General features: G+C 35.9%; 2 protein-coding genes and 1 pseudogene across 4 annotated transcripts; 2 read left to right on the top strand and 1 right to left on the bottom strand.

Annotated features, from left to right (window-relative positions):
- Positions 1–977: 977 nt before the first annotated feature.
- Positions 978–12,345, top strand: LOC138334867 (cell adhesion molecule 1-like). 3 transcript variants are annotated; one of them, XM_069283670.1, is made up of 12 exons: positions 1,518–3,785; positions 4,578–4,979; positions 5,651–5,998; positions 6,813–7,076; positions 8,940–9,038; positions 9,489–9,581; positions 10,176–10,197; positions 10,358–10,410; positions 10,762–10,789; positions 11,039–11,125; positions 11,362–11,429; positions 12,059–12,345. In XM_069283670.1, the coding sequence occupies exons 1-12, from the start codon at positions 3,737–3,739 to the stop codon at positions 12,121–12,123; spliced, it is 1,578 nt and encodes a 525-aa protein (XP_069139771.1). In that variant the 5' UTR covers positions 1,518–3,736; the 3' UTR covers positions 12,124–12,345. The 3 variants fall into 3 exon arrangements, 2 of the variants coding, with proteins under 2 accessions (XP_069139771.1, XP_069139773.1); XM_069283672.1 differs by having other exon boundaries at positions 3,712–3,785; positions 4,578–4,627; XR_011210203.1 differs by lacking the exons at positions 10,176–10,197; positions 12,059–12,345 and having other exon boundaries at positions 978–3,785; positions 11,362–11,434.
- Positions 12,346–14,604: 2,259 nt separating this feature from the next.
- On the bottom strand, positions 14,605–20,061 carry LOC138334436 (uncharacterized). The gene is made up of 2 exons (XM_069283099.1): positions 20,006–20,061; positions 14,605–16,947 (listed from the first exon to the last, which is right to left on the bottom strand). Exon 2 carries the CDS (start codon positions 16,939–16,941, stop codon positions 14,605–14,607), a length of 2,337 nt encoding a protein of 778 aa, XP_069139200.1. The 5' UTR covers positions 16,942–16,947; positions 20,006–20,061.
- Positions 19,840–22,584, top strand: LOC138334435 (M-phase inducer phosphatase-like; annotated as a pseudogene).
- The last annotated feature ends 2,449 nt before the right edge of the window (positions 22,585–25,033 follow it).

Below are 25,033 nucleotides of genomic sequence, written 5' to 3'. Positions count from 1 at the left end.
TATTTTATGAGCACATTTCATGTATTTATACATGTTTCTTAAAATGGGAAGTATTCGTCTAATGAAAATATTATCTGAAATTTAAAAAAAAAGATAATTATGATAATCTAACATATAGCTGTCATAAAACGTTTCTCATAGATCAAGGTTTCAATATGGAGTTGCCTCCCTTAGCATACCTTCGATCTTTATCATGCTACATTTTCAATTCTTCTAACTTGAGAATCTTCATAACTACTGCAACAAAATTGAATCAAAATGACTGATAATTAGTGATATATATCTTTTTCTTGTTTAATGTTTTATAAAAGGTTCAGAAGTGACATCACAATGGAATCGATTTATATGTAAAAGCCAACAAATTATGTATTTTTGTATTCATCAAAATATCAGAAAATGTGAAGAAAAACTTCAGATATTACTGACTGATCCATCGCTGATCCTTAGTAAAAATAACAGCAACTGCTTAAAAATAAAAATATTATTTCATTGGTTCGACCTAATCACAATTATTGCTATATGAGTAGATATTAAACAACAAAATGAAATCAATATTACACATACATCCTAGTCTACATTACTGTAAATACTATGTTTGTTTGTCTCTTTGACTATCTGTTAGCTCAGTGGTTAAGGTGTCTGACATTCCAACACTAGCCTTACACTGGATCTAAATGTTTTTAAAAGTCTTTGCTGTTCAGATACAGGTATGTGATTGAACAATGTACTAGCCAGTACAAAAAGGATGGTCGTTTTTTTCTCCTAATGCTTTGACTTTCCTTCACCACTTAAACCAAACAATCTGAAATGTCTATGGCAATTTAATGGTCAAAACAAAAAATTAACAATAAATATTAGTTGTTGTTTTGAAGTTTTGTTGCAGAAAATATATCAGCTTCGAAGTAGGATATTTTAATACTATCTCACTGCACCAAATCGCTACTGACGTCACGCCCTACCCGGCCATACTTTTATAGACTATGGCATGTTTCGGCCAGAGGACAGAACGCAAACTTCCTCACATGGGCGAGCGCTCTACTCTAGAATTCAGGCCAAAAATGAGGTGGTGTCAAAGAAGACGTTAGGCAAAAGAAAGTATGTCAGAAAGAAACAAAAAGATAATATCCCGAATTGAGTCGCTTTTTACGATCATGCAACAGGGGCAGTAGGGAAAATTAAAAAAGATCTATCTGCAGGACAGTCATATGTATGCTTGGGCAATGTTTGTTTTAATTAAATGTGGCAAACAAACGAAATGTCATGGTTTGCCCGTTGTCAGTATAGTGTGACCGGGTTGGGTGTGTTGCTTGGTGTCTTCGGTGGCACGCGGCAGTGATATAGCACTATAAAAAGGATAACAGTTCCACTATACAGTTCCACTATACAAGAAGACACAACACGAATATACCGCAGTCTCCCAAAAAACACCCGCACTTCATACACGCAACACTTCGCATACATATCCTTACATGACCCTGGGTGTTAAATTAATCAAACAAAACAAAAGTTTTGTTCTCAGTCGGTACATGCATGGTCTTCACAAAGTCACCGTACTTAGTGAGTTAGGGGGTAAAACTAGCATATTGACTCGGTGTCTCTATTTTTAGAAATACCGAGTTAATATTCATTTGTGAACTTCATTGCCGAATCACTGCATTCTTCATGGTGGCATTCTTTGATCAACGTTTAGTTAATCTGCACATTAGAGAGTGTTTCGACATTTGTTAAAAGCCCAATATACGTAACCTTTTTTGTAATCACAAACATATACATTGATCGAACATTCTACCAATGACCTAGAATAAAGATGAAAGACTTGTATGACAGTATTTCGTGCAGATAAACCTATGATATCGAACGGTCAAATATCGTCCTGAAAACATACCTGCCATCTTGAAACGGTCGCCATTCCAAAACCGACAATTACCGAAGCGTTTCGTAAATAGGCCTCACAGTTTTCTACGGCCGATAACATGTTTGTTTTTGTTTTTTTCCGTACGAAGTAGATCTAGTCACATGATGTTTTCCGGAAATTGAGACTTTCCTTCAACTTTTACATACCGTTTTCGGTTTGTCTTTATTGTGGGTCACATTGAGTGTTGTTATTATTTGTTTTGTTAATTTGTTTTTGGAAGCTTCACAGTTGGTCTCATACGTAACTTTTTTTTCTAATCACAAACATGTACAATGATCGAACATTGTACCAACTTAACTGGCTTTAGTCAACGTTTTACGGAGAAAAAAACGTGGTAAATTTCTTGTAAATATTTGTAATTAAAAGTTACGTATATTGGGCCTTTAAAGAACCGCCATATCTGATATAAAAATTCAGGACCTTTGTTTCGGTCCATATGGTATTGTTCCTTCCTTGTAGACTTTAAAATAATGACCTGAGGCTACATGGTCACCAACGGTCATTATATATTCTACTCGGACGTTAAATGTATCATCCTATAGAATCGAACAGTTTCTTGTGATATATTCTCTATATAGCTACATAAGTACACATGCCAACATTACAAGCATTATTGTCTTAATTGGGTTCTCCTAATAACGAGAGATATAGACGTTTTTATGATTTTAACTAATTCTTGAAATTGAAACAGTTGGTAAAAAACAATTGCTCTTCCTGTGACACTTCTCCTAAAACTTAGATCCAATTTTTTTTTCTTTATTCTTATCTCAATTTTGAAATTTATAAAGATGTAACATATAAAATTATGCATAAATGTCTGTCAAAATGCATAAAATATATATAGCACTGTACTGTATATATTGATACCTCTCTATTTCCCCACATTTGACAAACTATAGGTAGCTCAGGTAAACGAATACAGGCAAGCACGGATACAAAATTATTATGAAACTGACTATAATTGGTTTTCCATTGTTCTCCTATACCAACACTTTTCTTTGTTCTCTAAAAAGTGGGCAAATGGAGAACACACCTCCATAATGGACCTCAACAAAGGTCTATAATTGAAACATAATAAATATTTATGATTGCATAAGGCCTTGACAGGAAAGTCAACGTTAATGTAGTGAAAAATATGAAGGTAAAGCAAATAAATGACAACGAATACTGGAAATTGCTAAATTGCTTTTTCTTCGTAAAATTTATCAAGAAAAATATTTTTTTATGTTCAACCCAATACACAAAATAATACTGTATACCTACAACTTGAAACTGTGAACATATATCATGATTCGGAGAAGAGCAAGTCAAATTAGATGGTAATATTTGTACTTTTATAAATTTAAAGAAATAAGCAAGCTATATAAGGTATATAATTGTGATTTACCTCCCGCTATATATCTTATTTAGGAGCATTGAACGTATGGTATTGATGACTACTACAAATTTACTTTGATATTGTAATTTGTAAGTGTTATAATAAATATGTTTGTCTAGTAACCATTAGTCTGAACTAATTTAATGTAAAGCCAGATGTAGTAAAACAGTAGTTAGCATACAGCTTGTAAACCTAGTAAGTGTAACGTCTTCCAACTGAATTAAACATATATTGGTTATGGAACACAACTTTTCACTTCATATTCAGTTTTTTTTAAACTTTATTTAGTTGATCCCGCAGTTTGTCAAATAATCAACGTAGCTCATTTTCTTTACCTGAAATGTGCAACCAGTCATATAAGGCTTACAACACACTATTGTTCGTAAATACAACCGAATTATACAATCACCATAAACGTTATCAAAACCACTTCCTGGTTGAGTATGGCGGCGGTACGGATTGTGGTCGTCGTGCTGTTACTTCTGTATGCGGGTAAGCATGATTATGTTCGATATAATTCTTTTTACACCAAGTTTTGAGAGTTTTCATTTGATTCTGATTGTATTTTATTATAGCACCTTGAATAATGTCAATGTCTCCGTTGCATACATATAGATGTCATAATGAATGGTGAATACGTGTATATACATGTGTAAACAACTTACCTGTCGGGGGTTAACCTGCATGTTCACGTGGGGTTCTCTCGGGTACTACGGTTTCCGATCACTCTAAGACCTCTCGCACACTTATATCCGGGTCGTCGAAAGTGATTTGTGTAAGCTTCATAACATGTTTCATAATCGATGTAAAATATATTAATTTTATATATTATTACCTATCATTGCTAAGGATTTTATTGAAATTAATCCGCTTTGTCATACAATCCTTATGTTGGTTTTTTTTTTTTGATTGATTAATCAACGTCCAATTAACAGCCAGGGTCATGTAAGGACGGCCTCCCATATATGCGGTGTATAGCGTGTGTGAAGTGCGAAATGCGGTTTTTTTGGAGACTGTGGTATGTTCATGCTGTGTCTTCTTGTATAGCGGAACTGTTGCCTTTTTATGGTTCTATATCACTCACACATGCCGCTGAAGACCCCAAGCAACATATACCATCAGGCGGTCACATTATACTGACAACGGGCGCACATGTATAACATTGATATGGCGTCACACGTGATTTAATGCGTTATTTAAAATGAACGGCATGTCCTTTGTGGTCCACTATATAAAAATGGTTTTAATTTGATATCACCTGTTTCTTTTTTCAATTTATTGCAGGGGTTCAATGTGATATTTCCGCCACAACCAAAGTTAACCCTGTTGGACTGGTAGGTAACAATGAATTGGAACTTGCTTGTACGTACACCCTATCATCAACTGATACTGTGTTTACGATATCTTGGGACAGGGAGACATCTAAAGATTCCGGGACCTTTGAACAATTGGCATTATTTTATCCACCAGGACCAACTCAGAGCCCAGCATCATTAACGAACCTGACCAACCCGGATGTGTTTGGACGTATAACTCTGACCAATCCCACAGAATCCTCTCTCACAGCTAAACTAAAGTTTACACGTGTCGTGTGTGGGGACGAACGTAAATACCAATGTAGTGTTCTTGGTCTGAGTAACAACATACAGGCAAATCCATCTAGTGAGACAAGTCTTACAATCACAGGTAGTGTTGTAATCATATTTGTCATAATTAAAGATAATTGTGTGAAGAGACAACTGTATTTTGTTGAAGTTTACTGACATTGTAAAGATAATTAAATTCTAATGTCGACCTTATATTAAAACATTATAAATGTATTCGAGCTACTGAAGACAATGATATTTTAACTGTATTCATATTTTTGAAGTTTCTGAGTTTACGTCATCCGCCAATTATTGTGTTTGTGCAAACTGCTCCAAATTTATTTCGCGCTTAACTCTGCTTGCGCAATAATAAATACGTTTATATAACATAATCAAGCTTTAAAATTATGGAAGTAGTCTATAAGTAATTAAGGAAGGAATAACCTTTGTCTCTATAATAATCAGCAAATATGGGTTATTTGGATATACAATACCCAGCAACATGTTGGTCATTTTATTTGATTTATGCAATTAAGGTAAACAAAGTGAATGCATATAAAATTAGTACTTTCAAAATGTCTATCTTAATCTCAACAAATAGCTTCTGTATTTGTTTTTGATTGAAAAAAATATGATAGAGCAACTTCAACTATAACAATGTTTGTTAGTTGAAGTTATGGAGAGTCAATCCAGTTTATTGAAGTAGTGTAATTACAACTACTGTAAAAAAAATATAGAAAACTTAACATTTAATTGATTTTCATATAAAAGCTATGCCAAACGTTACAACGTTTGGGGAAGTGGAAGTATTCCCAGCCACCAATATTGTGGAGGGACAGACAGTCCAGTTCACCTGTACCAGTAACGTGGGTCTGCCGGCCGGAACTTTCCTGTGGACTAAGTACAGCGGGGTATCAGATTATGTGGGTAGTACTGTATCTTCTACCACCCAAACCTCCCCGAGTACAGACTGTACCTACACCGGAAGTAGTACCATCAACATTGCAATGACCAAGGACGATGACGGGGTCATCATCAGGTGTACACTACAACAGGACACGATCAGCGACCCGTCCAACAACATGTTCTATAAACAGACGGATCCTATCAAAGTTTATTGTAAGTCTCATTCGCTCCACGTTTTCGTGAAGGTGTGGTTTTGAAGGTTCTGGGCCCAGTTTCATGAACATTCCTTAACTTTTAAGAAATTATTTTACTTAAAATGTTCCATAGAAAAGCATTTCAAAAGTTTAGGAAAAACTCTTAAGCTAATGCGCCTTTTTAAAAATCGGTAATGCTTTCCTATGTAAGTTAAGGGATTCCTTGATTAAGGAATGTTTGTGAAACTGGGCCCTGTTCTTTAACTAAGGGTTACACGTTTTCATAAAAATGTGGTTTCGAAGGTAACGTTCTTTAATCAAGGGTTTCGTTGTAAAGTCGAAATCAATGACAACAATGGCGGTTTGTTATTCACGTTAATTACCTTCGTAATATTACTTTTTATTTTTGTTTCATTTTTCACCTTATTGAAAATTCAGATGGATCGCATTTAACATAGTGACTAACGGGATTCTTGAAACAAATCCTTGCCTTTTGATTTCTTAGATTTGTATTGATGTTCTCTCCAGCTCGTTTATAGTAGTTAATTGTCATGATTTTCTTTGGGAGGAAAATGTGTCCCATTTCGATTGGAACAGTGTGAGTGTCCATACTCATGTTACTGACTTCTATTTCGTAATACTTTCCTTATATCACAGAAGTATCCTAGAATGCCTGTGTCATGAATTCCATGTGACCAACGAGATCACTCTGCATTTTTATTCAACACAGTATTCCTATTGAAAATTAAATCAAAAAGAGTTTATCATCAGGTTATTTTCGATATGCTTCAACAACTATATCATGTTTTAGTAACAATGCCTGTTTTTGATAGACGAAACAAGACAACCTACCATCACAAGAAATCCTATGAAGGATGTTTATTATGAAGGCGATAATTTAATATTGACCTGTGCCGCAGAGGGCAATCCAGCACCGACCTATATATGGAAACTAAATGGAACACAGGTTGGCACAGCGACACAGTTATCACTGTCCAACATTCAGATTGACCAATCAGGAGACTACAGCTGTGAGGCGAAAAACAATTTTACTGGGAATACGTACAACCTGTCTCAGATGATCAGCATCACTATAGGTAAGTGTACAGAGTAGTGATAGGGAGACAAAAAGAACGAAATGTACCATGAGTGTCACAATTAGCATTACCATTGGTAAGTTACCTATTGGTTTTAATCATGGAATATCGTATACTACAAAATCCGAAATTAAAATAAAACATGCGAATAGTTTTCTGTGTGACGTAAATGTTTCAATTTTTAAGTCTTGCGAAGTTTCAATTTGCTATATTGTATAATGTATAATATGAGGTGTTTACAGACATGCGCTGTGTATTGTTTTGTCATTATTTTCCTGCACATACAAATGTTTAATTATGTTAGTGACTTATGAGAAGCGAGCCAATGTATTGGTTGAGAGTGTCACTCTGATCATGTATAACTCTGTACCTGCAAGCGTGGCACACAGTTTATACATGGGGCAATGATCCTATGTGTGTTAAAAAAGTGTATATGTAAGTTTCCTTGACTTAAAACTATGAAAATAGAAGTATTCTTCTTATTACTTACTTAATTTGCAATAGTATAAAACGATAGTTTTTAGTTTTCGAAAATAACCTTTGAAAATAATTTGTCCGTCATTTTTGGAATATTAAACAAGAACCTCCACATGGCCATGTAGTTTAAATAATTTGTACCTGTATAGATGTGTCTGTGAAATGAAATGGAAATTATCTTGTTCATAACTAAATAGATATATGTAGTTTAGCATGTTACGTAATGAATAAAAGGTACATTTATGTGTCTATATATATATTGTCATGTATTGGTCTTTTTTGTTTCAGGGACAACTTCTCACTTTAGTTGTCTTTATCAAATAAGCTTGTGTCAATTTTAAACAGCTATTGGTATATTTTTGGAAAAGATAACAGAATCCACACTCTACCTTTACTTTTACTCGTATGCCATAAGAAATATATTTACATTCTGATTGTTTCGTCACTATATGAATCAACCAACTGACAAAAACAACATTTACCTATTAATACATTCTCGTGCATCGATCACCTGATTTCAAACATCACGCCAGTTTCATAGCATTGAAAAATAGTCCCCCAGTCGACCGGAAGGCAGAAGCTTGAAAACGCGACGTTGTGGAAGAACTTTGTCATCCAGCTGTTCCATTAATATCGTTTCTCGTCGTATATGGGTGTCATAATTTTTAATAGAATATAATTACCTTTCAGTAATATTCATTTTCATAAAATATTCTAATTTAAATATATGGATTGAATGTAACACGCTCCTCGGAAACTTCTGTTACTTATAGCCGCTTTGAAAATTTGAAAAATAAATTCAATCCCTGTAAGAAATCCGGTCATGTTTTGATATTAAGGAACTATAACTGTCATTTATTTACAGGTAGGGCGTTAGAATTGTATTTGCTGCCCCAATTGCTTGACGATAAATCTAGGATCTTAGCTTTACTCTTCTTAACTAGCTATACTATACATGGTCTATATAGATGTCAGAGCTTTGCAGACAAATTTCTTAATGCGTGCTGATAGTGACTGAAAGAGTTGTTTGTCAAATATAACAAATTTGTGCTGGAAGCCATTCTGATCAAATATCCAGTTAGATCAGTTTGATGCTAGTCTACAATACCCATGTCCAGAATTTACTCGACGCTCGTCAAGTTGTCGCGATCTCTCGTTATCGACGTAAGTTGACAGGGCATATTACTATATGACACTAACCGGCGACCATACAACACGAACATACCACAGTCTCCCAAAACATGCCCTTTGCACTTCATGCACGCACGCAAGATACCACATACACGGAAAACTGTAGTGGGGAATAGTAATTTTTTAAAATAAAGATATATATTATGTATTTTGCTATAGCCTTAATGGGCAATTTATTACCTATCGTCTCAACAGAAAGGCCACCTCCAACAACGACAGTCGCCACTACATCTGTACCACAAAAAGCAGACATATCTACAACACGAACAGCATCTACTGGGCTAAATATAGAAGGTAATAATGCAAAGAAGAAACAAAAACGAATGATTATACTAATTTTATTTCATTACCGATTATTTACTATAAAGTTAATTTTGGTATTTGCTAAAACATAATTGTTTGTCTTTAATGAATGGCTGAGCGGCTTTCGTCATTGTAATATCACCATAGGGCAAAATATGTTATAAAATAGGTAAACAAATCCATTACATTGTACTTGAAAAATAAAAAAAACAATTCTCCGATTCCTATTTAAAATCGATATATTCTCATTTGACCTAGCATTGTATGTTGTACATGTATGTGGATTTTACATATATCATGTGACTACCTCGACCCATTAATATAATATAATATCACGGAGAGTTTCATGCTGTCTTGGACAAATCAAAGACGACTTACTCTTCCGAAATATCGACACTGATTCTGTGCCTTCATATCACATGAGCATATCCTCCTTTTTAGAAGCTACACGTATGTACACCGCAGGACTTGTGATGGTTTGTGTATCTTTGATACTGATGCTGGCGACCATAGGACTTGGGATATTCATCGGTCGTAAGTACATATATCATATTAATTTGTTACACACAAAATAAATTTTTAGTAAATTTCTTTCTCTCAAAGTCAGTTTTGTTTGAAGATTTGAAAGCAGCTCCTTTAATGAAAATTCAATTGTGCTTCAAACGAGCATTTTCATTGGCTCAAAATTGAGTTAATCAGCCGTTAAGCACAAAAGGACGTCGCTATTTGTAACGTCGCTTCTGATTAGCTGAAATAAGGACGTGATGATTTCATAGAAAAAAGTTCCTCAAATGAATTTTTTATTTTGAAGAGATTTTCTGTAGTATATATAGTGTATTGAACTTTAAGGATTCAATTGAGTATATTATGTAACGGAGAATAAAAATCAGAATGTACTCTCGTCATAAAATGTTTCGTTGTTTAGTAAGGTACACTCCAATTTTTGTGTAATGACTCCAATCTCGATTACATAAAAGGCCTATTCAAGTTAATGTTTTTTATATTTATTTGAAAATGCCATTGCATTAAGTGTCAACGTATTAGTCGCACAAAAGCTAAAGCTATTGTTTATCTATTTTGATAATTGAACGTAAGGTTTAGAGATATAGTTGTTTCTTCTCTTTGCAGGTAACAAAAGGCTTCCGTGTTGGTAATTAATAGTATTAATCAGTCTGAAGATTTCATTTATGACGCTGCATTTATTATATATATGTATTAGTATCATTTGCTTTGAAATCTCGTTAAATATCTTCACATTTATATTTGTTTCCATTTCATTGACGATACCATATATAATTTATTTTCAATAGTCCCTTCCACAGTACAGAGAGTAAACAGAAACAACCGGTACGATATATGCCAGGTAAATAAATTATAAATGTGGAATTCCAAACAGAAATGCTTACAATGTTATTGACATTTATCACATTGGTCTTATTATTTATCGTTTCATTTGAAAGTAAATAGGTAAAATTGAAGTAGGTTAATAACATTGCAAAAGCTACAGTAGAGAGCTGGATTCATTAAGATCGAAATGAATGCGTGCAACTTGGTACATAATTCGAAAAATAAATATGAGTAAAACCCATATTTTTTCTGCAATAACCAATAGTATTTACATTTTTTTGAATCCTTGCACATATGATTAATTCACTATATTAATATTTGTCAATTCAATAATCCCTTACGTTATTCAATAAACTTCCTATTTTAGGTTATAGAAGTGAAACGGCAACCGAAAGGTAATAGAAAGTTATAATACCTATAAGGTGTTTTCACGGTGAAGTGGCGTATTGTTTTGGTAAAAAATATAAACAATTTGTTTTAAAATGCTATCATTTAAGGTGTTAAAATTATAACTAGGGTTTTTGGTTGCAAATATTAAATACGACAAAACACAAATTTATTTAAATGTAAACGTAAATACTGTCATACTATCCATGAACTGGGTGAAAAGAAAGCTACACAATTTCTACATACCTGTTTTACAGACCGCAGTATCAACAACTAGACATCAATAGTGTGGCTGGACCGTCGGTGTATCAGACGTTAGGACGGACATTAGATGTTACAGACAGGTACATTATTAAATTGATATTTACGAAATTACATGTATGAAAGGTAGGATAAGTACAGTTAGTCGATTCATAGTTTGATCTACAATGAGTTTTATATCACGAATTCATTTGTGTTTGGCTTTTCGATATACATGTACGTTGATACATGAATTTTTCACAAAAATCATAGCGGTCCGTGAATCATGACGAAAATATTCCCAAAAATAACCTAATAATGCTGGACCGATATCTTACAGAGACTATCACGTATTGAGTGGGAGATCTGAACCTAATGTTTATCAAGAGCTGTCTGACGTTAATGCCGGTAAGAGTTCCTTAACAATGAGGATATGTTTCCGTTACTTTGGGAATTTTGTATAAAAAATATTTCTTTAATTGTGAATTTAGTTTCTTTACTTTGTTAATTTTGTAAACTTCGTTTGTTTACTTTTTGAATTTCGTTTCTTTACATTGGTGATTTTTTAAATTTCGTTTTTTTTTTTACTTTGTGAATTTCGTTTCTGTACTTTGTGAATTTTATCAATTTGAATTTTATCAATTTGAATGCCTTGCATACGTCCACTAATCTGTTTTTCCTAGGGACATAATATATGTATGATATATGCTTTCTGATTTCAAGAAAGCATGGACCTGTGTTGTGCAAATTCATTGCATAAATAATGGATAGCTAGTTTAAAGATTTAATTAAAATGCATTTCAAATAAAGAGAAAAGAAACTCAAACTCTTCCAGGATGGTGATGGTGTAAAGTAAGTAACTTTTCTAACTGAAGAAAGATACAATTTCGTCTGCTCCTCCTTTTGATAGAGCAAAATATTCCATTCGTCAGCGGTGTAGCATCTTTAAATGAAAGTTTGTGAAAAATACTAGTATTTGTATTGAAATTCAATGTCATCGAATAATATAAAATAATAAACTTTTTTCCATTGTGTAGGTAAATCCAGAGACTATGTTAACTACGGCCTTTCCAAGGATAAACATAATCGGAAACAAAAATGATGGTCATTTATATTTTTTTCATACGAGTTGGTAACAGAAAATGTAATATTGATATATCACAATATCATGGTTTTTTATAAAAGCGCTCACATATCGAATTCCAGATGGAAGAAACGCCAAATATCGTAAACTAAAAAGGTCGAGTACATCGTTGAAAATTTTTATTTTAATACCGCTTCTGACCAACTTTCTGGACCAGATAGTCAGAGGTGTTTTCCGTTTTTTTTTTTATAAAGCGCTCACATATCGAATTCCAGATGGAAGAAAACGCCAAATATCGTAAACTAAAAAGGTCGAGTACATCGTTGAAAATTTTTATTTTAATTCCGCTTTCTGACCAACTTTCTGGACCAGATTAGTCAGAGTTCGTTTTCTGTTGTTTGTTTACTCCAGACATGCATGAATATTCTGCATTTGATAACTGAATTAATTATTTATATAAAAACGATATAGGGGAGAGTGGGGATAGTTGAGCCATTTTATGCATATTAAAGCTCTTCGAAAAATTGGCTAGGGAAATATATTTATTTAATTCTATCGTAAAGTGCACATATGTCTCTTTAATTTTGTATGTTAAAAGTATTTTCTTTGGCCTCCATATTACAATAATAATCATTACAAGTTCTCAGTTAAATGGCTCAACTTACCCCGTGTCCGGGGCTACTTGAACAACCAACCGGGGTAAGTTGAGCCTAGTCCGCTAAACCTGCCTATATTATTAGGTTTTTTTTTTTTTTTTTTTTTTTTTTGCCTAATATATAGACTATATATTAGGCAAAAAAAAATTAAAAAAAGCCTAATAATATAGGCAGGTTTAGCGGACTAAGTTGAGTCACACACTTTCCGCGTACCAAGGACGAGTACTTATAAATCTTTGCCGTGAACCTATACAAATATTGTTGACGTTACTAATAAATTAATAAAAGTATTCTAATGATATCTGAATATGTATATATTGATGCACATGTATAGTATTCATAAATCGTTAGCTTATTATTAACCAGTATTTTTTTGCCAGCTTAAGTTTACTTCATATACATGTACCTTGTGTAAGGATGTGTGTGTTTTTTTTAAATGGTCTGAACATTGTTTTTTTTTTTTTTTTTTTTTTTTCTTCTTTGTCATGATATAACAAAGAAAAATGTTTACAAAAGTGGTTGAATTACAAAGTATTACAAATGAGTGGTACGATTGTTCAAATACAATACAGGTACAGTTTACAAACATGTGCTGTTTTGACATAGGCCGATTTAGTCACGAATCCAAAATGCAACAAATCATTGATAAGCGTAGACTACATATTACTTATTCTTAAGGTAGACCGTCCTTTCTGGTTTCCTCTCATGGATTTCGTTAATTTTTTGATATTTTGATTTTAGGTATACCCTGATCACAAAAACCGCATAAAAATCATATGTCACCGGGTTAATTTTTCTTCCAGGGTTGCTTAAAGATATGTACAAATGACTTATAATCCGGATTTTAAGGATTTTTAAATAAATAATATTTCCTCCCTGTAGTATCCCTTAACATATAAATAAATATACCTGTAACATGTTCATACCTTCAGTAGGTGATATAGAATTCATTACTATATCCAATAAGATGGGTTTTCACAATAAAACGAAATATCGTTATTTTAAAATTAAGTCCGGGCCCAATTTTAGTGAAAAATTGCATCAAAATAGTAATGTTTTCTTTTTTCTGAAAAAATGATCTCAAGAAAAATCGATTTTTCAGAATTTCCATGAAGATTGGCTTATTTGTAATAAGAAAAGCCAATAAAAAGTATACCTCACCGCATTACTTTTCAAATTATGACCGATTTGCTTCCTAATACCCCTTAAATTTTGGTCTGAAAATGTTAAAAAATAGGCGAATCCGTAGCACTTTTCAACGTTTTATGTTATTCATCTACCCTTGTTAGTTTTTACCGATTGACACACCTTTAGATTGATACACTTCAAGTAAACACTCGAAAAGGTTCTAGACGAAATACTTGCTCGAATGCTGATTTCAGAAGCGAGTTGTAATAGATGGGTACGGAAATATAAAATACGTTTGCCGGGATTCGGATAGCGACATAACAAACGTATGACGTCACAGAAGGGACGGTCTACGTTAACTTGAATAACTTAACTTGCCAGAGGCAAATTGCTTGATCATGTATTTTATACATGTGTCTAGAGTGTCATTGTATGTAAAAGCGTAGCGTACACGTTCACATATATCTGTATATTATTCGTGAAATTATCAGAGAATCAATTCTTGCATTATATACTTTGCAAAATATCAATATACAGAATATATTTGTATAAGACTAAATAGAAAAGAAAAACGAAATAATTCAAATACATTTTGTAATATGTAATTGGATAGCAGCGGCACAGGTGAAAGTAGTAGACACTAGTACATTTGTATGACAAGTTCAGAGGTTTCAATTTATCTTTAAATTACCACGCATCTCAAAATAAATCATCATCAGATTCGCAGTTTCTGGCAAATGTATACTGATGACCCATCGGTACATTCCTCGTGGGACCACAACTTGCAATTGATGCACTGAATCCAAGACTCGTTCGGCTTACTGTTAGCATAAGACTCTAGACAAACTAAACAGAAGTAATAATCATCGTCACTACTATCCTCTTCAATCACGGCAATGGCCTTCGTTTTCTTTCGTCTCTTTTGCTTTCCTCCTTCGTTTCTTTGTCTTTTACGTCTTGGTGCAGGTTGCTGTTTTTCTTTCTGTTTCTTTTTAAGCGATTCCTCCTCGATAATTTTCAGCTCTGGGGTATCCGTCAGTATGGCACTCCTCCTCTTTTTACGGCCTTTGTGTACACCTTTTCTTGGTGTCGCTTTCGGGAAAGGACGGACTGCTTGCGGATCAAAATTTTGAGGACCGACATTAGGAAGATTTGCATTAGGTTGAATGCCATTCGTTGCAGGGGAAGCCACGCTGTAGTGTGCATTACCCCCCCCCCCCCCCCCCTCTCCCGATAAAATCAGAAAGATAGTTCCCAATGACGCCCCGTCCTGTGATGGTCGGGGATCCTGGTGAATTTCATCGATTCCACCGTGACGTACTATGTACACCACTACCGAAACATTAAATGCGTTACACAAAGCAGACAGTACGAGGTCTCCTGTTTGCGTGTTGTATGCCTTTCGTTGTATATAACTGTATATTTCTTCTAAAATGTTGCTGTTGTTCATGATGAAGTTACTATAAAAGTTCACATTTTCCGAAATCTCCTTAATAAGTCCTCCACATAGCTGGAAAGAGTTGACATGTATGTTTAGTTCTGACTGGATTGCCAGTTCAAATGCATGTAGCAAACAATGCCCATCCCCTGAAACTTGCAGTTGAGATTTCCCTCTTACTTGAAGGAAGGTATTTACATCTATGAGTGCCGTGCTAGCACTTTCACCCGTTTTGGGGACCATCGCGTCGTTAACAGGTGGATCCACATCAGCGCGACATGAAGACACAAGTACGGGGTCTGTGAGGATACCGACGACAGGTTGACTTGTATTAACTGGAGATTTATCTTGACATATCTCAGCTGCAGTTTCTGATGATGGCGCTGATCTGTCAGTTACGTATGAGGGTGCGAAGTCGTCCTCGTTAAATACATTTATATTCAAAGGAAATATCCCAGTCGTTTGGAAGCCACTGATGACATTCTTTGGAGTCAAAGCAAGAGGCCACACCTCACGGAGGATTCCTGGAATGTCGTAGATAGTCATTGGAGTTCCGGGATGAGTCTTTAGCCATGCATCCTGAGCGCTTGCTACAAGTCGTTTCAGTGGTCCATAGACTGATACATCAAGAGGTTGAAGTTTGTGAGAGCAATGAGGTGGAATGGAAAGCATTACTACACCATGGGTCTTTGCGAATGTCAAAATGTCAATGCTTATGTGGGAATGGTGATTGTCAAGGAGTAGAAGGACAGGTTTCTCTACCGATGATTTTGTATGCTCGACAAAATGTTGTATGAATTTAAGGAAATTTTCAGATGTCATCCACCCAGACTTGTGCGATGAGCCAGTGCACCCATTTGGCCCGTCCCTGATATAATGGGGTTTGAAGGTTTTTCTTGGAAATATTAACATAGGTGGCATGGAGTTACCAGCACCATTGATTGCACCGCATACGGTCACTAGTGTACCTCTTTCGGCCGATGTTATGGCACCTACTTGCTTCACTCCCTTACCGGCCACGATTCTTCTTGGTTTCTGTACAGTTGTGATTCCAGTTTCGTCGACATTCCACACATCTTTTGCCGCAAATCCATATCTCTCGTAAACCTGTCCAAGGTTGGAGAAGAAGGTAGAGATGTTATGTTTATTAAAACTTGTCGCTCGGCTTAGACTAGTTGCTTCAGGTGTTCTCAGGGAGAGGCTCCCGTGTCTCTTCAAAAACCCTTGGAACCAATCTGTTCCAGCACACTTGTCTCTTTCCCAAGATTCTGGAATGCTGATGCCAAACGATATAGCACATTGATACGCTAGTTCCCGTGTGCTCTTGGGAGACATACCGAAGTATATCTTCGATGCCGTCAGGAGATAGTCCTCTAAAATGTCCTCCTGTTGGGCACTAAGCACTTGTCGATGACCCCGGTATCCCATAGAGGCATCAGGATTACTGCTCTTCTTCAATATGAAACGCTTCAACGTTGATCGGTCAATGTTGAACTCCGCTGCTGCTGCTCTCACACTTAGATTGCTAAACAGAACACGATCTCTTGCCCATTTCAATGCAGTTGTTGATGTGCGGTCGGCTCTGTTGGTTTTTCTGTGATATGTCCGTGTCATATTGATCTGTTGACAACAGATAAAAAGCGTAAAAATAAATTTAGCATAGATAAAAAGCGTAAAAATAAATTTAGCATAGTAAAATAGGATTATTGATACGCAAATGGCATGAATTGGGCGATATTGGACAGGGTACATACAGCTCGGGATATTGGACAGGGTACATACAGCTCGGGATATTGGACAGGATACATACAGCTCGGGATATTGGACAGGATACATACAGCTCGTGATATTGGACAGGGTACATACAGCTCGTGATATTGGACAGGGTACATACAGCTCGGGATATTGGACAGGGTACATACAGCTCGGGATATTGGACAGGATACATACAGCTCGTGATATTGGACAGGGTACATACAGCTCGTGATATTGGACAGGGTACATACAGCTCGTGATATTGGACAGGATACATACAGCTCGTGATATTGGACAGGGTACATACAGCTCGTGATATTGGACAGGGTACATACAGCTCGGGATAGTGGACAGGGTACATACAGCTCGGGATATTGGACAGGGTACATACAGCTCGTGATATTGGACAGGATACATACAGCTCGTGATATTGGACAGGGTACATACAGCTCGGGATATTGGACAGGATATATACAGCCCGGGATATTGGACAGGATACATACAGCTCGTACGAGATATAGGATAGGGTACATATAGCTCGTACATGATATATGATAGGGTACATACAGCTCGTACGAGATATAGGACAGGGTACATACAGCTCGTACATGATATAGGACAGGATACATACAACTCGTACATGATATAGGACAGGGTTCATACAACTCGATCGTACATGATATAGGACAGGGTACATACAGCTCGTACATGATATAGGACAGGGTACATACAGCTCGTACGTGATATAGGACAGTGTACATACAGCTCGTACATGATATAGGACAGGGTACATACAGCTCGTACATGATATAGGACAGGGTACATACAGCTCGTACGTGATATAGGACAGTGTACATACAGCTCGTACATTGTACGTGATATAGGAAAGTGTACATACAGCTCGTACATGATATAGGACAGGGTACATACAGCTCGTACGTGATATAGAACAGTGTACATACAGCTCGTACGTGATATAGGAAAGTGTACATACAGCTCGTACATGATATAGGACAGTGTACATACAGCTCGTACATGATATAGGACAGGGTACATACAACTCGATCGTACATGATATAGGACAGGGTACATACAGCTCGTACATGATATAAGGACAGGGTACATACATACAGCTACATACTGTACATGATATAGGACAGGGTACTAACAGCTCGTACATACAACTCGATCGTACATGATATAGGACAGGGTACATACAGCTCGTACATGATATAAGGACAGGGTACATACAGCTCGTACATGATATAAGGACAGGGTACATACAGCTCCGTACATGATATAGGACAGGGTACATACAGCTCGTACATGATATAAGGACAGGGTACATACAGCTCGTACATGATATAAGGACAGGGTAAATACAGCTCGTATGATATAAGGACAGGGTATATACAGCTCGTACATGATATAGGACAGGGTACATACAACTCGATCGTACATGATATAGGACAGGGTACATACAGCTCGTACATGATATAGGACAGGGTACATACAGCTCGTACATGATATAAGGACAGGGTACATACAGCTCGTACATGATATAGGACAGGGTACATACAACTCGATCGTACATGATATAGGACAGGGTACATACAGCTCGTACATGAATATAAGGACAGAGGTACATACAGCTCGTACATGATATAAGGACAGGGGTACATACAGCTCGTACATGATATAGGACAGGGTACATACAGCTCGTACATGATATAAGGACAGGGTATCATACAGCTCGTACATGATATAAGGACAGGGTACATACAGCTCGTACATGATATAAGGACAGGTTACATACAGCTCGTACATGATATAAGGACAGGGTACATACAGCTCGTACATGATATAAGGACAGGGTACATACAGCTCGTACATGATATAAGGACAGGGTACATACAGCTCGTACATGATTTAGGACAGGGAAAGTTTGTAAGGCAGACCTTGGGAATACAGCATGATACATAATGTGAGTCAACTTTGGTCATTTTACTATACTTTTCATGAATTTCTCACTTCACTTAAATATTTTTTGTGTCAATTCAACCTTAATCGATGATATCTCTTATACGATCTTACCAATCATAATCGTCCATGTAACGGCGAGCGGTAATCAAAAGAAGATCAAATCAGCTGATCGTGGGTGAGGACATATTTACACGAGTTCACAACACATGTTCTTAACGTTACATGTATAAGGTACTGATGATATTATATATATATACATGTCATTAAATATCAAAGAAACATAATTTAAAAAAGCATGACAATTTATTGACTCGTGCCCTATCTGGGCCTCGAACTCACGATCTACGGCACCCAATCGCCTATCCAAACATACCTGCGCCTTCTACCACTGCGCCATTTAAAATATCGTGTACAAAAATGCAGTTTAACACACCAGTAAACAACAAAAAATGAAAATCATTCCTTAAATAAATTGTCATGCTTTGTTAAATTGTGTTTCTTTGATATTTTTATACATGTCATTATGAACATCTACACTGGACAATTTTGAAAATACAAACTGAAATTTGCTGAAACATTCTTTAAACATTATGTAACTATGAAAGGCGGTGCGGGCACTTAGTTGGGGCTAGTTGAACCAGTCTAAGGGCACGTTGACCCAGTGGTTCAACTTGCCCCATCGTAGGTGGCTCAACTAGCCCCGCGAATAGTATAAATTTTTAATGGTCTGTAATGCGATTTAGGTAATGGTCTGACAAATAGTTTTGATACGAAATGATACGCGTGAAACTACAAATTTCGACGGTACACATAATTCATATAAATCACAATAAGAAATAAAGCGGTAATAGGAAAATACATAATTCCCGAAAAAATACTTTGGAGTGTGAAAAATAATTTTCTTGTATTAAAAAAAAATGTTATGGGAATATCGACTTACCTCTTTTGCTGACGTCCACTTCAAATAACAGCGGCTTCAGAAAAATCGATTATGACGTCATAAACATGACGTAAAACTATTTCCCGCCACTTGTTCAACTAACCCTGTGGCTCAACTACCCCCACTCTCCCCTAATATATCATATTCAATACATGTTAAAATTGCAATTCCTACCCAAGGGTCCAAAACAATCTACTGAGATTCCAAAATAATTCTATCAAACTTACCCGTGTATTGATTTCACAGGAAGGTCAAGTATCACCAGCTGACGTGAAGGATGCTGTCAACCGTTTGGTAGAGGAGGAGATTTGATTGGGGACGGGACAGACAACGTTATTGTCTGCCGACCATCCGGGGCAAACAACAGGACCTCAAATCTATTTCTGCTGATACGGTAAGGATAAGATTGTTATCAGACCTCCCCTCCCCCTCGCAAAAAAAGGGGAAAAATTAAAAACATTATTCTTTATTACCAAAAAGTTTCGGTACTTTAATAGATCAAAGAAATTAAGAATAAAAATTATAAATCTGGTATTCAAATCAGGTGTTGCCATGTTTGAGTTCCCCTGCATTAGATTCTAGATTTCTATATTATCTATCTATTAAGACTAGATAAATTTTAGAATAACATTTTGATTAGAAATAAATCAAAATATCTGTATTTGATTTTGTCATTTATAAGATTAAATAGTAAATACATGTAAACGATTATATTCATTTCCTTTTCATACAGATGACCGATTTACTGTGAGACCGGAGCTTATGAAGACGCCATCAGTTTCTTACAGGATCGTCGACTGTCGATACCCTTACGAGTTTCTGAAGGAGTCACATCAAGGTGTGTATAAAGTCAAAGCAAAACTTTGTCCAGTTTTTATAAAAAATATTTTATATTTTTTGTTTACTTATAAAGAGAATATTGGTAAAACAGTTGTTATTGTGTGTGTCCGCCTGCAACGCAAGGGCGACATTTAGGAGAGTAATCCACCATATGTCGGTGTCCGGTGTCAGCAGTCTGTCCGGCGTCTTCCGGGAAACCGTGTATCCGTGCTGTATAACTTAATTATATTAATTCCGATTACAACCATGAGATGTTTCTTTATATCAATGAGTACGATTAATGACAAAATCCGTCAATAATTGCAAGAGTTATGGGACTTTAAAATCGATAAAACCAGACAAATACGTGGTTTCCGCTCAATAAACTTAAATATTTTATTGTACAATTTCCAACCCAAAATTTATAAATTGCTTTTTGTAATCAATAAGTGATCTCGGGATCATTTCAATAATGAGTCTAAATCGCATCAATAGTATTCCAAGTGTATACAGGAGCTTTAAAAACGTCAAAACCGATAGATATGGATTGATTTTCCGCTCGATAACTTTGTTATTTATTGTCCGATTTCAATTAAATTTGGCGTATTGCTTTTTGTTATATGACTGTGAATTTGCAGTTTTCTGATTGGTCTAGAACGCTTCGAACAGGTCTTGACAAATTGCAATGTCAACATGTAACCGATGAACACCTGTTCAGAGTTGACATTGCAAATCCGGTGATCTGGCTATAAATAGACACAAGGAATTCCCAGTCTCTAAAAATTTCAGTTCAAGCCTTGCAAAAATAATCAAAATCAACAATTAGTGTAAATGAATCTAATAAATAAATGTTTATTTTTCCATCAGGATGCAGAGAATAGATACACACGTGACCAGGTCAAGCAGCTGCTTCACGACACGCATGTGTCGTGACGTCACCGGAAAGAGGGACATTATTATTTTCCACTGTGAATTTTCATCTGAGAGAGGACCTAGAATGTAAGTTAGTGAACTGATGTAAAAGTTTGAATAAAACCTATCGAAAAGTATCCAATTTTTGGAATATTTTCCCAACCACTCTTCCGAATAATGTATCAAATTATGCTACAATAGACTCAACCATTTTCTAGATGTCGTTTTTCCATTTATACTAAAATTTGTTTAATGCAATTTTCGTGTCCAATTATATTACTTTGTCATTTAGTTTATTTGGTGTCAAATATCAATCCGACTTTATATTATATCACTTTATAATGTAATCTTGTATTTTCAACAGGATGCGATTCTTAAGGACCCAGGACCGTGCTCAAAACGAGGCTAGCTACCCGACCATTGAACCTTCCCCGAGATTTACTTACTTTGATGACGGCGGCTATAAGAAGTTCTACCACACAGACAAGGTAATGAACAATTTAACAGTGTAATGCAGAAATTTGATTTCATTATATTGTGAAGAAAATGCACAATCTATCTCGTACCTTTTTCTCTCGGCTAAGAAAAAATAGAGAACACGTCAACACGTGGAACTGATCAAGTTATGGTTAATTATTTTTTAGTTGTGTATGCTCTAAAATCTTTCATTCTATCTCTTTATCTATCTTTGTCTATATAGAACTTTTATTTTTAAGACTCTGTGCCAGCCTATGGAATACAAGCCAATGATTCATCCGGGTCACTGCGGTGATCTACGTCACTTCCGTCAAGATCCAAGTTTCTGGGCTGTAGGAGAAAGGAAAAGAGCATTGTCTCGTCGTCCATAAAAACCCATCTCAACTGCATATAGAACATTTAAGGCTTTCTTACTATGGAACAAGAAAATGTGTGTGTGTTAGATTAAATGACAGACTATAAAATGACATTTAAGCCGGAAATGACACAATGCAAGTAGAAGGGCGCACACGATACAAGACTGAGTGTGTGACACCAATTAATACTAAGTATCTCTTTGTTATATGTTGTTATATAGTGCTATTTTAGATGACGTGCTTTCTTTATTTATTTATGTACATCACAATTATTTTGATTGTTTAATAAATTATGTTTTTTTAATTGATTGCCTTATCGAATGTATTTGGTCTTTTACTGAAAACGATCTACAAGAATGCCATGTATAAAATCAGTATTTATAAAGTTTTTTTCTAAACTTCTATGCTTTCCTAGGTAATTTTAAAGTTATGTAATGTTCGTGAAACTGTCTGTCCCGACAACCTGGGTAAAACTGCCTATCAATGATTTACTGACAGAAAAGTAATTACTTAAATAAGTCTCCTTACAATGTAGATAATCATATATATAAATATAAGATCAATAACCTTGAATTTGTACGTGGGCCTATCGATTATAGTCCCATCCAATCAAGTGAATCAAAATAAATTTAATATCTCGCGCGCGCTCATACTTACAGTACCGTTGTATAGTATTATTTTAAATCATTTTTTGTTCTATACTCACGCGAACGTCTCAAACGCGCGCGCCTTAAGCACTTTGGTGGGTACATGATTTTTTGTTTATGTTTCTTTTTGCGAGGTCCTAATTTCGTTCGACCGGTGTAGTTTATTTCGATACAGTATAGAGCGTAGAAGTTCAAACTGTGTTAGTGGAGCAAAACCCTTTTTATCCCTTTACGCCGGCTCATTTCGCGTAGAGCCCCCCTGCCCCGTCTTTCCCCTCCTCACCCCCCCCAGAGCATGTGTTGATTCTCGCGCGCTGGCGCGCGTCTCTCGCTCGAGGTAACTCCTTACACCCCTCGCCGAGCCCCCTTACGTCGGACAGAGGATCTGGATTGAGTTGACCACGTAGAGTGAGAGTGTGTGTTAAAACAATAATGATGCGGCGCGCGAGACTTCGGCTTTCTCTCCTTCTTGATAATTCCAGCAGCAGATATAACCCATATTTTGTACTAATTTTTCAGGTCCTTTACTTTATAAACAACATGGTGGAACTCATGACACAGTCCCCTCCAGTTTGCCTCCCACTCTCCACTCGTCTCACATCTGCTACAGATACGAGACAGCGCGCTCCTTTCCTCAGCGCTCACGTATGCCATATTTGATCTAACCTCACTCGACAAGTCAAAACATCACAATAATTTTTATAGGCGATATTTAGTTAGTTCTATAACGTATTTGGTGTTGGGTAAGCAGGGTAGACGTAAAAGCGCAACAATGCGCCCCGATTCATGGTCTTCGGATAAGATAATTTGATATCCATTAAACGATGACACCACGAAAATTATCCGTTGTCGTCAGTTCCGGTGAATATCGTAGCCCATACATATTATAAGATGCTTTAAATAGGTCGTTCTTATTACTTACTATTGGGACATTCATCCTTTTTTAGTTTTTTTATGTATTAATAACTATCCGTGACACAAAGAATGTCCACAGGCACAGGGAACATGGCTCTATTTCTTCAATCCTACAGTCTATATGGGAGATTTCTTGTAAATGGATTAGTTTCTTACAATTTCAAGGTTTATTTTTGGTGTGAAGACTTAGGACAATGCCTTAGATTGACTGTTGCTTTTGCCGAGGAAGGAGACCCTTCAGGCTATTAGGGGTTATTTTTTTTAATTTTATTTTCTTTTATGTGTTATATTATATAATATCTGATAGAAAGGTCAAGCTTCCTGGCGCTTCGCTATGTCACCCTGGCAGTGCTGACTCTCTTTACGACTTATTTAGGGAACACCTTGGGTTTAAATTTAAGATTTCCACATCATAATATGCCGGTTTGGTTACTCAATCATGTGTGCCTCAGGTCTTTAGGAGCTTATATTTCATATCCACTCCATCATCATATAGTGGTAGTACATAGATCTTGGGATTAGATATGTCATCAAAGTTGGCCGATCTCGTCCGGATCCGTCTTCATTGATTTCTTGATAGATGAAAGGTTTTTTTTCATCGCTATTTCGTAGAAAGAAAAAATAGTGAGAAGGATCTGTTATTCAACACTTGATATCGTAATGGTTCCCATTACGGCTTTAGTTGATCATAAATTACATATTGGGATCAGATCTTGATCAACAAGATTGGACCGACATGGCTGCCATCTTGGGTTTTTGATAGTGATAAGGTTTGTAAATAGCAGAGAAATAAGTAATCATCTCCTTTCAATTGTCCAGAACAAAGATCGTTCTTTGGTGGAGCTCTCGATTATAAAAGATACCCTGGGGGGTTGGGATCTCTTGTAGAAATATAGATTGGA

Source organism: Argopecten irradians, chromosome 11, assembly GCF_041381155.1.
Source record: "Argopecten irradians isolate NY chromosome 11, Ai_NY, whole genome shotgun sequence".
NCBI lineage: Eukaryota > Metazoa > Mollusca > Bivalvia > Pectinida > Pectinidae > Argopecten > Argopecten irradians.
This window is presented reverse-complemented; position numbering and strand designations above follow the sequence as displayed.

What these genes read in the sequence shown, in the direction of transcription:
- LOC138334867 (XM_069283670.1), top strand. Translation starts at nt 3,737, where the DNA reads ATGGCGGCGGTACGGATTGTGGTCGTCGTGCTGTTACTTCTGTATGCG. An exon ending in TACTGGGCTAAATATAGAAG is followed by an intron (nt 9,039 to 9,488) that starts GTAATAATGCAA and finishes CCTCCTTTTTAG; the next exon opens with AAGCTACACGTATGTACACC. An exon ending in AACAAAAGGCTTCCGTGTTG is followed by an intron (nt 10,198 to 10,357) that starts GTAATTAATAGT and finishes TATTTTCAATAG; the next exon opens with TCCCTTCCACAGTACAGAGA.
- LOC138334436 (XM_069283099.1), bottom strand. Translation starts at nt 16,941, where the DNA reads ATGACACGGACATATCACAGAAAAACCAACAGAGCCGACCGCACATCA.